An 11,444-nucleotide genomic window follows, 5' to 3' on the forward strand; every position below is an offset into this window, starting at 1 on the left:
TGTACTCCACTTTTTTAAAATAAATTAGTAGTAAATTTAGTATTTATTGACTGTAGATACAACTCAGAATTCACAGTAGACCGAGAACAGTTGTAACACTTTTTGCTTTTTGTTACAGCACAAATAGTTATCAGAATAGAAATGGCATTTTTTCGCATGAGATACCTTTATCTGTGTACTAACAAAATAAATTTTGATGCGCTACACTTTTTTCGCAAAAAAACAAACAAACTTGGAAACGTAGTTACGTAATTTTATAAAAGCACTTGCATTAATTCTTCTTTAAAACTTGTGTACCAAATGAGCTGTAAAGATGTTTAAATTGTAATTTTTATAGTCGTTTTAGGCTTTGTTGACATTATATCGTCATGGAAACAAAGTTGTAAAATTGGCTATAACTTTACACAGAAAAGGTTAGTAAGTGATTTTATCACACTATAATCATGTTTACACACATCTTTATGTCGTGTAGTTATACTTTTGGGGAAAAGTGAATATTTTAATGTAAAAAAAAATTCGTCCCCATTCACCTCCATTGTAAGTGCCTCCCTATAACATCGATTTTTGGTTCTTCTTTTTTTTTTTTTTTTTTTTTTTTTTTTTTTTTAAAGAAAAGGAGGAACGAGTCGAAATTCATTTTTGTGGTAATCAACATTATGCCACAAATGCTGTCAGTTTATCTTAACTTGTATTCAACACAGAACATTCTTTTAATGATATTTCCATCCGGTGAAATGGGCCAGCGTCAGGGTGAAAAATAACAGGGTGGACATGTAGCCACTACACGGTCTGTGAATAAATTATATTTATATTTGTAAACTTATATCGATGATTTTATTTTTTGTTCACATAAATACATTGAAATAAAAATTAAAAAAAAGAAGTACTGCAAAATCATAGAACTGAAATTGACCTGTTAATTCATAATAGATCAAAATAAAAAAAAATGTAGCACTTTTTGTAATTCTACTTAATGTTGTAAATGTAATTATAAAGCATATACATTAGTACTGTTGAATTCCAAATCTTTTTGACGTTAATGTTTCATTTTTATGATCATATTATTGTATGATTTTGTTCGTTCTCTAAAATGATTTGTATTATAATTGTCACAATTCCTATTAAGGCCTACATTTCTTCCTTATTATTCGCATTGATCAACAGCATCAATATTCTTAACTAAATTTTAGCATTTAAGCAAAAACATTTTGATCAAAAGATTTTCTGATCATGAGAAACAAATTCAGTAAAGTGTGTCCAAACTTCTGACTGGCAGTGTAGGCTATATTCAAATTTTGATGCTCTGGTTTTTCATGCAAAATAAAGGGTATAGCCATGAAAAAAGTACCCACATGACCCACGTGAAACATACAGTACGTTTAATACATATGTTAATCCATTACATACAGTGCAATAGGTACTTTATTCATACATATTCAAAAGAAAATACACTGTAAAACAAATTCTGTTTTTACAACAAAAAAAAACAAACAAACAAAAAAAAAACTGGTAGCTGTGATTGCCAGAATAGTTATGTAAAAAACACAGTAAAATTTAAACAACTTTACAGAACAACCTGTACATTTTACAGTTTCAAACTGTTGTAATTTACATGACCACAATGGCACTGTAAAGAATAAAAAGAAAAATGTTTTTGATAAATTTACAGTAACAAAACGTCATTAACTTGATATTAACATTCTGAAACTGTAAAAAAAACAAAAATGCTTTTTACTTTATAATGTATTGTTTATCACCGTAGTAATTACAGAAGAGCATGCAGAGACATGAAGTTCATCAATAATGGCTTCACCAGCAATGACCAATAAACATGTAGAGACAGTGCTCAGTGTCACTCACACAAACACTAAACACCATCAGGGTAACACATGTGAAATTTAAATAATGCAGTAAACATTGAACTAAACTACATTAATTATAAAACAGAACACCCCAGTGTACATAACTGATATTAAAAATAAGAAGAAACATAACTATTCCCATAAAATATAATGAAATATAATGGGTCATGCAGGGAATTGTGGGAAAGCCTGATTATTGTATTTTACTGTAATTTTAACAATAATTTACTGTAAAAAGTACACGTACTCGCTTGTTAAACAATGTACATTTTTTACCATTAATTATACAGGAAAATCATACTTTCTACATCTAACAAAATTTTTTTGTAAAAACTACTGTATTGTCTTTTAAAATATATTACAAATTTTTACTGTATATTTTACAGTTAATATTCGTTAATCAATTAACGTTTTTATTTCTACAGCATTTTTACAGTCTTTTACCATTAAAATTACAGACATTTTTTTACAGCATAGAAGCCTATTCATACAATTCATACAATAAGTAGGCTACACTTCATTACGACTTTTTCTTTAGCTACAATGTTTAATTTTTAACATAATCTTCAGTAGCATACCATTCCTGGTCGCACTGGCGGTTCCATTAACCTCCACGGAGATAAAGAACCATGTAAATAGTGCTTCCAGATTTGATGTTGTAGTCTTGTAGTCTCTTGCTAGGCTCCAGTTGTTTGCCGTTGTAAATCAGTCTCTGCTGATCTTCGGGGACTCCTTCTTCTTTAAAGATCTTACACTGGAGTTGAACTACGGTCTCATCTGTGGCAACATCATAAGGTTTTGCCTTGTGCTTCTCGTTGATGACGATCACCTGAAAATGTGCCGGCGGTTTCGTGATGATCAGCATCACCGTGGACCCCGAGAGCAAACAGTAACTACTGAGGGTTGAAGAATCGTTATCAAGGAGGACACCACTGACTGTAGATAGCCTCAGCTGAGAAGTAGGTACAGAGAACTCCTGCGAAATTAGCTGCTTGAGGGCACCAACCTTGTCGTTGCAGCCCACTCTGAAATCTTTCATATGAGAGATTCCCTTTACAGTCAGATCCATCACGACTCTCTCTGATAAAATGAGATAAAACAGACTGAAGACACCGTACTTCTGCAACATCATTTGAATTACAAAATTCAGTTTCTATGTAGTTTTTTATTTTATTTATTTTTTACACAAAATAATCAGCTGAGAATATGTTTGATGAGTTTATGGCTTACCAAGCTGTATAAATCTTCCTCTGAATAGGTTACTAGCCGACTTTTCTTAAGTCTGGTATGTATTCACAACCTGAAACCAAATAGCCTCTGACTCTGGGCAAAGACAATTAAATAAATGGCATTATCTCATGCCCCGCCTCAAAACAGTGTCTTGTTTACAACTCATCAAACAATAACTTTCATTTTCCATTCTGGAAAAACAATATACCTTTTTCACAGACTGTGATGACTCGTTTCCGTCTAATTTATCAGCGTAAATCTAGCACACTTTTTTATATGATCATAATTTAAAATATAACTTTATAACATTATGCTTTGTGCTATATTACCCTGGAATTAGTAAAAAAAAAATGAATTAGCACAGCTGCGAGAGGGTTTCGATTACAGCTGCTGAGAGTGTGACAGTAAATTGAAAAAAGTGAAAATAATATTTGCTGTGGTCTCCCATTCACCGCTGTCGAAGTTTACCCTGCAAACTTTTACTTCCACGTTTAAAAACCCGGAGTGTGAAAAAGGTCTATAGGAAAGACAATGTTGTTTTCCATATCTAATTGGGTACGCAATTAGACACACACACACACACACACACACACACACACACACGTTGGTGCAGCTATCATTATGAGGACTCTCCATAGACATAATGATTTTTATACTGTACGAACTATAGATTTTATCCCCTAACCCTAACCCCTAAACCTAACCCTCACAAAAAACAAAAAACAAAACAAACAAAAAAAAATTCTGCATTTTTACATTTTCAAATAAACATTGTTTAGTATGTTTTTTAAGTAATTTGAATTATGGGGACACTAGAAATATCCTCATAAACCACATTTATAGCATAATACCCTTGTAATTACCAGTTTGTAACCTAAAAAAAATGTCCTCTTAAACCACTTAAACCTGCCCACACACACACACACATTAACATTAGAATTTTTTGTCTTGTAGCTCACTCCATATTATGAATCAATAAAGCTGTCTGTTTTAAAGAAGGCAGGTTATTGTTGTATTTAAAAAATGTGAAATATAAGTTTGTTAACAGAATCTACAACAATAGCTGTTCAGTGACCTAAACGAGATTTAGGGCTACAGATAGAATACTGTAGCTATATAAATAAGATCCCTGATAGCACAAGTACATCACCCAGAGATCTATATTTGATGTGTGCGTTTACATCTGGAAGATGTATTGTTTACATTGTTTGCTCCTTTGCAATATGTCTATAAGACGCATGTCAATAAGTATGTCTCGGATGTCAATAAGACAGTCAGTAGATGTCTTTGATATTCTCTTTTAGAATGTTTGTAAATCTGATCTTTTTAAGATGTCAAGCAGATGTTAATTAGATTGTGATGCTTTCCAGATGAAAAGATCTAAAACAGACATCTCAGAGACGTACGTGCTATCTGGGATATAAACAGGCTATTTATCCGTTGTTGAAAGTGTAAATTAAAATGTTCTTCACCTTCCTCTCAAAATCAGTTCTAAATATTTAGATTCATTGTTCTGAATCACCCCAAAATCAGGATTCCTTTGCATTATTCATCGACTTTCGGTTTCCGTTCTTCTTTTTCTTCCTTCTTATTCTTTTTTCCTTTTTCTTCTTCTTTTGAGTAGATGAAGTCAGAAAAGATGCAAAACGGTCTACTTTTAAAGTCGATTATTTAAACCTCTTTGTTCCTCCATGACTGTTCTTATCCGTAGCTTTTGTTCACCATACTCATACGTTTGATGAACTAAAGTTTAAAGGGTAGTCTGCAACCACATAGAAGCATCAATTATAGGATATTACATACTGCAATAAACATAATGTAATTGTATACTATAATGCAATTAGGCTACATCACTTTAACGTATTCAACAACACAAATTTCAAACTTCAATATTGAGTATTGGGTAGCTGTATTATTTTCTATGAATGAACAGAATACAGATTTATATTTTGCACATTTAGTCTTTGTAGCAATAATGAATCCTGGTCGCACTGACTTGAACTTAGAACTAGAACTTTTTTCTGGACTAATTATCAGGATAAGTAAATGTATTTCCTAAAAACAATGTTTTGTTGACAGCTACTTACACAATAATTTTCATTTTCCATTCTGCACTTGAAGTGAGTCATTGGGAAGAGAGGGTATTTCCCATGATCATGTGATTAGGGAAACCCAGTTTACAGTGAAGAACAACCACACCTGCTACATTCTGAATACAATCACAGACAGTTGTGAATTTATTCATCCCCTTCTTTTTCACTTGTTTATACTGTTTACTGTCCGTTTTCCTTCTGCTAATAATTGTATGCCTTTTACTGCCTCATTTGTTGCATACAATCCTTCACCTCAGTGAACTCAGTGTAGTGTTGCACAGTGACACCTTTACAATCTGTAAAGATTGTAAAGATCATTTTGTTTCCTCGCTGCTCTTTTAAAGTACAATGAAAACAAGCTATGTCAGTAAACAATAAATAGAAATGGAACTCGATTATGGGGCGAGGTTCAAAACAATGGGCTTCATTTATGAAACACATAATCAAAAAAAAAAAAAAATCAGGCCTCATTCTTTAAACTTTTGTAAATACATGAGTAAACTGGGAGTAATTTGCACATAAAATGGACCTTCCCGAAAACTGGATGCACCCCAAATTTGTTAGTTAATGGTGTGTATGTTAGTGAATTCCAAACATTATTTATTATTGTGCTGCAAATGATTTTTAAACCAAATTAAATATACAAAACAATACTGTCTGTACCATCAGGGTGACTCATGTATAAAAAGTATATTAGCAAGTTCAAGCTTGTAGATCTTAGAATATGTAGTTCACAGTGTGAAAAAATAGGAGCAGGCAAAAATATTTATTGGTAGAATGAATACAGTATGTCTAAATGTGTCTCTGTAATTAATGTACTTTAACTGAATAAAACACAAGCAAAATCCTGACATCAGTTTCAGTACCTCCATAAGCAACTGAAAAATATTTCCTGCAAGTGGTTCTGGAAGACATTTAAAACAGAAAAATATATTTGTGCATTTCTGATGCACAACAGTTCTTTAAAGGCACAAACTGGATTCATCTTACACCCATTGTAGTTGGTTTCATGCCAGTGTTGATCAGATTTGGTTTCATTTCCTGATAGAGGCTAGGTAGGCATACCAGAATAAGGCAACCAGGTTGGCAAACAGCACTCGAAACTACATAATGAGTCAGAAAGAGAAAGTATTTTACTAGATAATACTGAATCAGAGTGTGCATGTTATGTAATCTGTAGGATGGAATTAGTGTATGTGTATTATGTTTACCTGTACAGGTATGTAGTTGATGTTGATAAACTGAAACGGCGTCCAAACCTTCCAGTTCATCTTCATTGCAGGCCAGTAACTTGTTTTAAGCTTGTTTTGAAGGTCTTCCAATTTCTTGCCCTGCAAAGATCAAATTTACATGATATCAGTGCAGCCTTACTTTATATTGGCAGCATGCATCATACATTTGAAATCTTAAATACAATAAAAAGTTGTAGACATCAGTGAAAAGCAACTCACAGGAAGCAGAGTATAACCCTGTATATGTTCATTGGAATTTTTCTCCATATTAATTTTTTTAAGTTCAACTGTGTATGCTTTATAATATATTATTATAATTTCTCTTTGTGTCCCTTCCTGTCAGCTCGAACCAGTCTGTCCATTCTCCATTGACCGCTCTCATCAACAAGGCGTTTCTGTCTGTAGAACTACCGCTCAATGGATGTTTTTTGTTTTTGGCACCATTCTGAGTAAACTCTAGAGACTGTTGTGCGTGAAAATCCCAGGAGATCAGCAGTTACAGAAATACTCAAACCAGCCCGTCTGACACCAACAATCATGCCATGGTGGAAATCACTGAGATCACATTTTCCCCCCATTCTGATGGTTGATGTGAACATTAACTGAAGTTCCTGACCCGTATCTGCATAATTTTATGCTCTGCACTTCTGCCACACAATTAACTGATTAGATAATCGCTCAAATAAGTAGGTGTACAGGTGTCCCTAATAAAGTGGTCGGTGAATGTATTAATGACACAAAACGACAAAAAATGTACAATAAATTATCCAAAACATAACAATAATTTACCAGTAAATAACTATAAAAGTTAAAAATAAATTACTATAAATAACAAATAAATATATACAAAAAATGTAAATACATGTTCTTTTTTTTTTTTTTTTACTGACACTGATTTGCAGGGCCCCCTGGTGGCCCGAGGCCCTAAGCAGCTGCTTATACCACATGTAGCTAGAAAAGGCTCAACTGTATTTAGCACAGATGCATCTGGGTAGTGTGACATTAACAGTATTAACAGCCCTTTCAAAAATTAAACTACTTTAAAGCTGAAACTAATTTTTTCTTTGATACATTTATTTCTATATTAACATGAAGAAACCACTATTAAGTAAGCCATTTATAGGTTGATTTCACCTAAAAGTGTAAAACTGTAGCACTAGTTAGGGACTGGACAATGTTTGTGTTTGTACAACCAATGTAAGACAGGGAGTTTTCTAGAATCTGTTTAAAAACAGCGATTATTTTTGAAAAATCCATTTGGTTATGCTAGTTGCACATAAATAAAGTTTCAGCTTTTAAACTCAAATAACACAGCATGGAACAACTGATTCAAACTTTTTTTTATAGAGAAACATTTTGATTTATAGAGAAATGCAGGCCTCAGTCAACAACACATTTATCAGAATCACCACATGAGCTGGGACACTGACAGCTGTAGATAAACAGGTGCAAACAGGAGAAGTTCATTGACCAGAAGGATTCTGGTCAAAGTTGAGCATCATCACAACTCACTTCCAGTCTTTCACGAACTCTCTCTATGTAATAGCATACTAACATACTACTCTTACCATGTCTGCAATATCTTTATACTGTAGAAATATAAAGAGTACTATGCTTTTTCAAACATAACTTCTGTTTCACAGCAAAAGATTACTTCCTGCATTAGAGAGTGACCCGATGTATACAATTTCAGACTGTATGATAACAAGTCCAGTCACTGCCAAGGAAATAAATGTAATGTCAACATAAGAGATTTAGCATTTTATGTAAAGTGTATACCCTCAGAGGTATGCTCAAAAACAGAGTCAACAAATGCAGGAATAATGTAATTCAAAAACTCTGTTGCATTGTTTAAACCTAGTGTTAAGCTTTCACCACAAATTATTGATGTTAAACAAATTAAACAGTTCTCTGATAATTAGTGCCCCAAACAAGCCCAGTTGTGGAACATTACCTCCAAAGCATTCATAACCCCATAAAACAGCAAGAGGAAAGCAGGGGCGAATATCAGACGTTCTAAGAGAAGGCGCTTGATCAGGGAGTATGGGACAGTGGTCGGCATCAGAACCTCCAGGAGCTGGTAAAAGTAATGACTAACTGGACCAGTTATAACAAGTCTGAAACAAACAAAGAGACATTTGAAAACAGTAGAGAGAGAAGCAAAAAATACATTATTTTATTTGAATACAAAATGTCTAAGTAATCAAAATGCATTGACTGAACTGATCACTCTACCCATAAATTGCAAAGTGTACAGGTCCCAGAACATTGACTTTCTTTCTTGGGCTATTCTCTTTGTTGTTTTTACTGGACTCCAAAGCTTGAGACAGAAGATTTCCCGAAGCAGAGAGAATACCACTGAAGCGAGAGAGAGAGAAAAAGAACAAAACTGTCTTTGTATTATTGTACCCACATGGCCTTGGATATAATGTATCTGAAGAAGTGAACACTTGTCTTTTGTGTTTGGTGCAAGAATGAATGTTAGCTAATCTTGACAGGGCTTGATCGCCCCCTGCTTCCTCTAAAAACAACCGACCGAAAAATTAAGTGACTTTGCAATGTCCCCCTTTTATGACAAGTTTACAAAAACAGTTATGGATAAAGAATTAATTTCTATACGGTCACAATCACTGTAAGCAGGATTCGGGAATGTATTATCGAGTATTGTTATGTTACATATAATTGTGCAATGTTGGATTGTTTTCGTCATTACTTAGTTAGTAGTTTAACTAATCAAACGTTAAGGTGTAAACAAAGATGTAAACTGACCTCGTAACCGATTTGGTGATGATTGGATATTTCTTTAACAAAATCAAATATTGCTGCAATGCCCTCGCCAGAAAACCGGAATCTCGGATAATTACACTTTGCGTTGGCATTGTCAGTTTAGGTTACTATGCACTTTTAATATATGAGAGCAGTACAGAGTTTTAACAGAGTACACAACCTGAAATGGGGAGGGTCGACCTGACGCAGTGTGTGCGTGGTCTGAATGCTTATAAACAGAACCCTGCTTCTGCCTAGGGGAGCATACAAGCTTAGCATAAAATAGCATAACGCGGCGAACATTCTATGGCGGTAGTACCCTGGCGAGAAGACGAAATGGCGTTTTTATTTAATGGATGCTTTTGTGAGGAAGCAGCTCATCACTTAATGAATTGACCGCCTGTCCGCTAATCTCCAACATGTTTAACACTAAACAATCCTTTTGGAATAAACTATGTGTGGAGTTTACTACCATAAAATGTCTCTTTTATAATAGATCTCATGGACGATTTTGCGACAGGTGGGTGTCTGTTTACGGCTCTCCCCATTCGTTTGCATGGTATCCGCAAACGGTGTCTTACTGTCGTAACACGCTAGTTGACCGTTTCGCCCTCTATGTGGTAAAAGCGCGGAGGTTGTTATCTCAGTAAATAATAGAATATCTGGCTTAGATCATAGAACGGTGTTCTGAAATTTTCGGTTTCTGAGATTTTCGGTTGCACTGGGCGGAACATATATGAATATTCATGAGTTTCCTGTTTCGTGTTAAAGCGAGACTGAAAATATAACTGCCTGCTTGGATTACAATTAATCTAAACCAGTGGTTTTCAACCTTTTTTTTTTTTTTGATGAACGCCCCTCTACATTTCCTCACTCCCCTAATGAAGCCTATGACAAATTTAATAGAGCTGAAGTAGTGATATAATAATATTTATTATCAGTCTATTTCTGCCTAAAGTACAGTTAGTGTTACTATAGTAAATTCCAGGGACGTCACTAGAGATTCATGGATAGGGGGGCTAAGCCTCTTTTAGGGGGTCTGGGCATACTCCCCCAGGATGTTTTTTAAAGCCCCCAAAATGTCTTTTCATCATGTATTTTTAGTGTAACAATGAGTGTAAAATCAATCGAAATAAGGTTATTTTTGGTCAAGGTTGGCTAAAAGTATACCTGTCTCATAGTTTGTGTTAGACACTGATCTAATATGACTTACTTAAATTCTAACCAAATAAAGAAATTAAAGTCCACTCTGTCCCTATCCATCCAACACCAACAAAAGGCACACAAATGGCTGTACTATGTAGCCAAAATACTTTTTGGATTATAAGAGAGAGAGAGAGAGAGAGAGAGAGAGAGAGAGATGAGATGAGAAGGCAGAAGCAGGTAACATTATACCATTAGAAAAAAAATCTTTATTTAAGTTTCACCCTTTTGTTAATTGTTGCTCAGAATTAACCCAATAATATATATATATATATATATATATATATATATATATATATATATATATATATATATATATAAAACTGATATAAAAAAAGGAAGATCCCAAACAAATATTACAACCTCTCTTTCTGCATGACCCAAAGTAAATTTGGTGTGTATTCTTCTGCGCTTACACTTTTGACACTGTTTTTTGTGCATAAACATGGCCAAAAACATTGCAAACCTGCAATCAGTGATATGCAAGCAAAGAAAGGGTGTCATGAACAGCCAAACGGATTGACTGCGTAGAATCAGTCTGTATGTGTAAATAAACTACTGCAAACGTGTAAATGACTTGTGTTTGTGACATAAATATTTTCCAGAAATAATCCGATATAGGCTACACTGTTACATCTTCCCTTTGTTACGCTCACACTTTTGGCACGAATTTCTCACTGAAAAGAGTTTTGCAAGCGTGAGGGGAAAGGCGGGTCTACCTGCTTATAGTAACCAATCAATTTAGGCTAAAGCCCGCCTAAAATAGGCCTAGTGTAGATGTAGAATTCTGTGCCGAATTCAAATGGTTTCTGCTGCTTGCGCCTTGCTTCGCACTGATTCTTGCAAAGCTGCGAGTTTAAGAGCTCGAGCTTTAAGAGCTTTGCGCTCATGCTGCTCTGTCCATTGAGCCATATCCATCTACAGAGCCATACAGGTGCATTAGCCGAGGTTGTGCCTCCGCCTGTGTATTTGACGCTGCTAAACCAGATACTTCAGATGCGTCTCTAGACTTCAAAATCAGATGAACCGCGGTACAAATGCGTACCAACCCGTATAAT

General features: G+C 34.5%; 2 protein-coding genes across 3 annotated transcripts; both read right to left on the minus strand.

Annotated features, from left to right (window-relative positions):
• Window positions 1-1,144: 1,144 nt before the first annotated feature.
• On the minus strand, window positions 1,145-5,795 carry LOC127418872 (polyubiquitin-like). 2 transcript variants are annotated; one of them, XM_051659730.1, is made up of 2 exons: window positions 5,180-5,199; window positions 1,145-4,854 (listed from the first exon to the last, which is right to left on the minus strand). In XM_051659730.1, the coding sequence occupies exon 2, from the start codon at window positions 2,992-2,994 to the stop codon at window positions 2,467-2,469; it is 528 nt and encodes a 175-aa protein (XP_051515690.1). In that variant the 5' UTR covers window positions 2,995-4,854; window positions 5,180-5,199; the 3' UTR covers window positions 1,145-2,466. The 2 variants fall into 2 exon arrangements, with proteins under 2 accessions (XP_051515690.1, XP_051515699.1); XM_051659739.1 differs by having other exon boundaries at window positions 1,146-2,942; window positions 3,093-5,795.
• A 137-nt stretch (window positions 5,796-5,932) lies between these two features.
• pxmp2 (peroxisomal membrane protein 2) lies at window positions 5,933-9,443 on the minus strand. Its single transcript, XM_051659714.1, has 5 exons — window positions 9,187-9,443; window positions 8,653-8,775; window positions 8,372-8,534; window positions 6,397-6,516; window positions 5,933-6,288 (listed from the first exon to the last, which is right to left on the minus strand). The coding sequence occupies exons 1-5, from the start codon at window positions 9,294-9,296 to the stop codon at window positions 6,220-6,222; spliced, it is 585 nt and encodes a 194-aa protein (XP_051515674.1). The 5' UTR covers window positions 9,297-9,443; the 3' UTR covers window positions 5,933-6,219.
• Window positions 9,444-11,444: the final 2,001 nt, after the last annotated feature.

Source organism: Myxocyprinus asiaticus, chromosome 3 (genome assembly GCF_019703515.2).
Source record: "Myxocyprinus asiaticus isolate MX2 ecotype Aquarium Trade chromosome 3, UBuf_Myxa_2, whole genome shotgun sequence".
In the NCBI taxonomy this organism is placed as follows: Eukaryota; Metazoa; Chordata; class Actinopteri; order Cypriniformes; family Catostomidae; genus Myxocyprinus; species Myxocyprinus asiaticus.

Coding starts and splice junctions, on each gene's coding strand:
- LOC127418872 (XM_051659730.1), bottom strand. CDS start 2,994: ATGATGTTGCAGAAGTACGGTGTCTTCAGTCTGTTTTATCTCATTTTA.
- pxmp2 (XM_051659714.1), bottom strand. CDS start 9,296: ATGCCAACGCAAAGTGTAATTATCCGAGATTCCGGTTTTCTGGCGAGG. Junction 8,535..8,652: donor GTACACTTTGCAATTTATGG/GTAGAGTGATCA, acceptor TGTTTGTTTCAG/ACTTGTTATAACTGGTCCAG. Junction 6,289..6,396: donor TCAACTACATACCTGTACAG/GTAAACATAATA, acceptor CTCATTATGTAG/TTTCGAGTGCTGTTTGCCAA.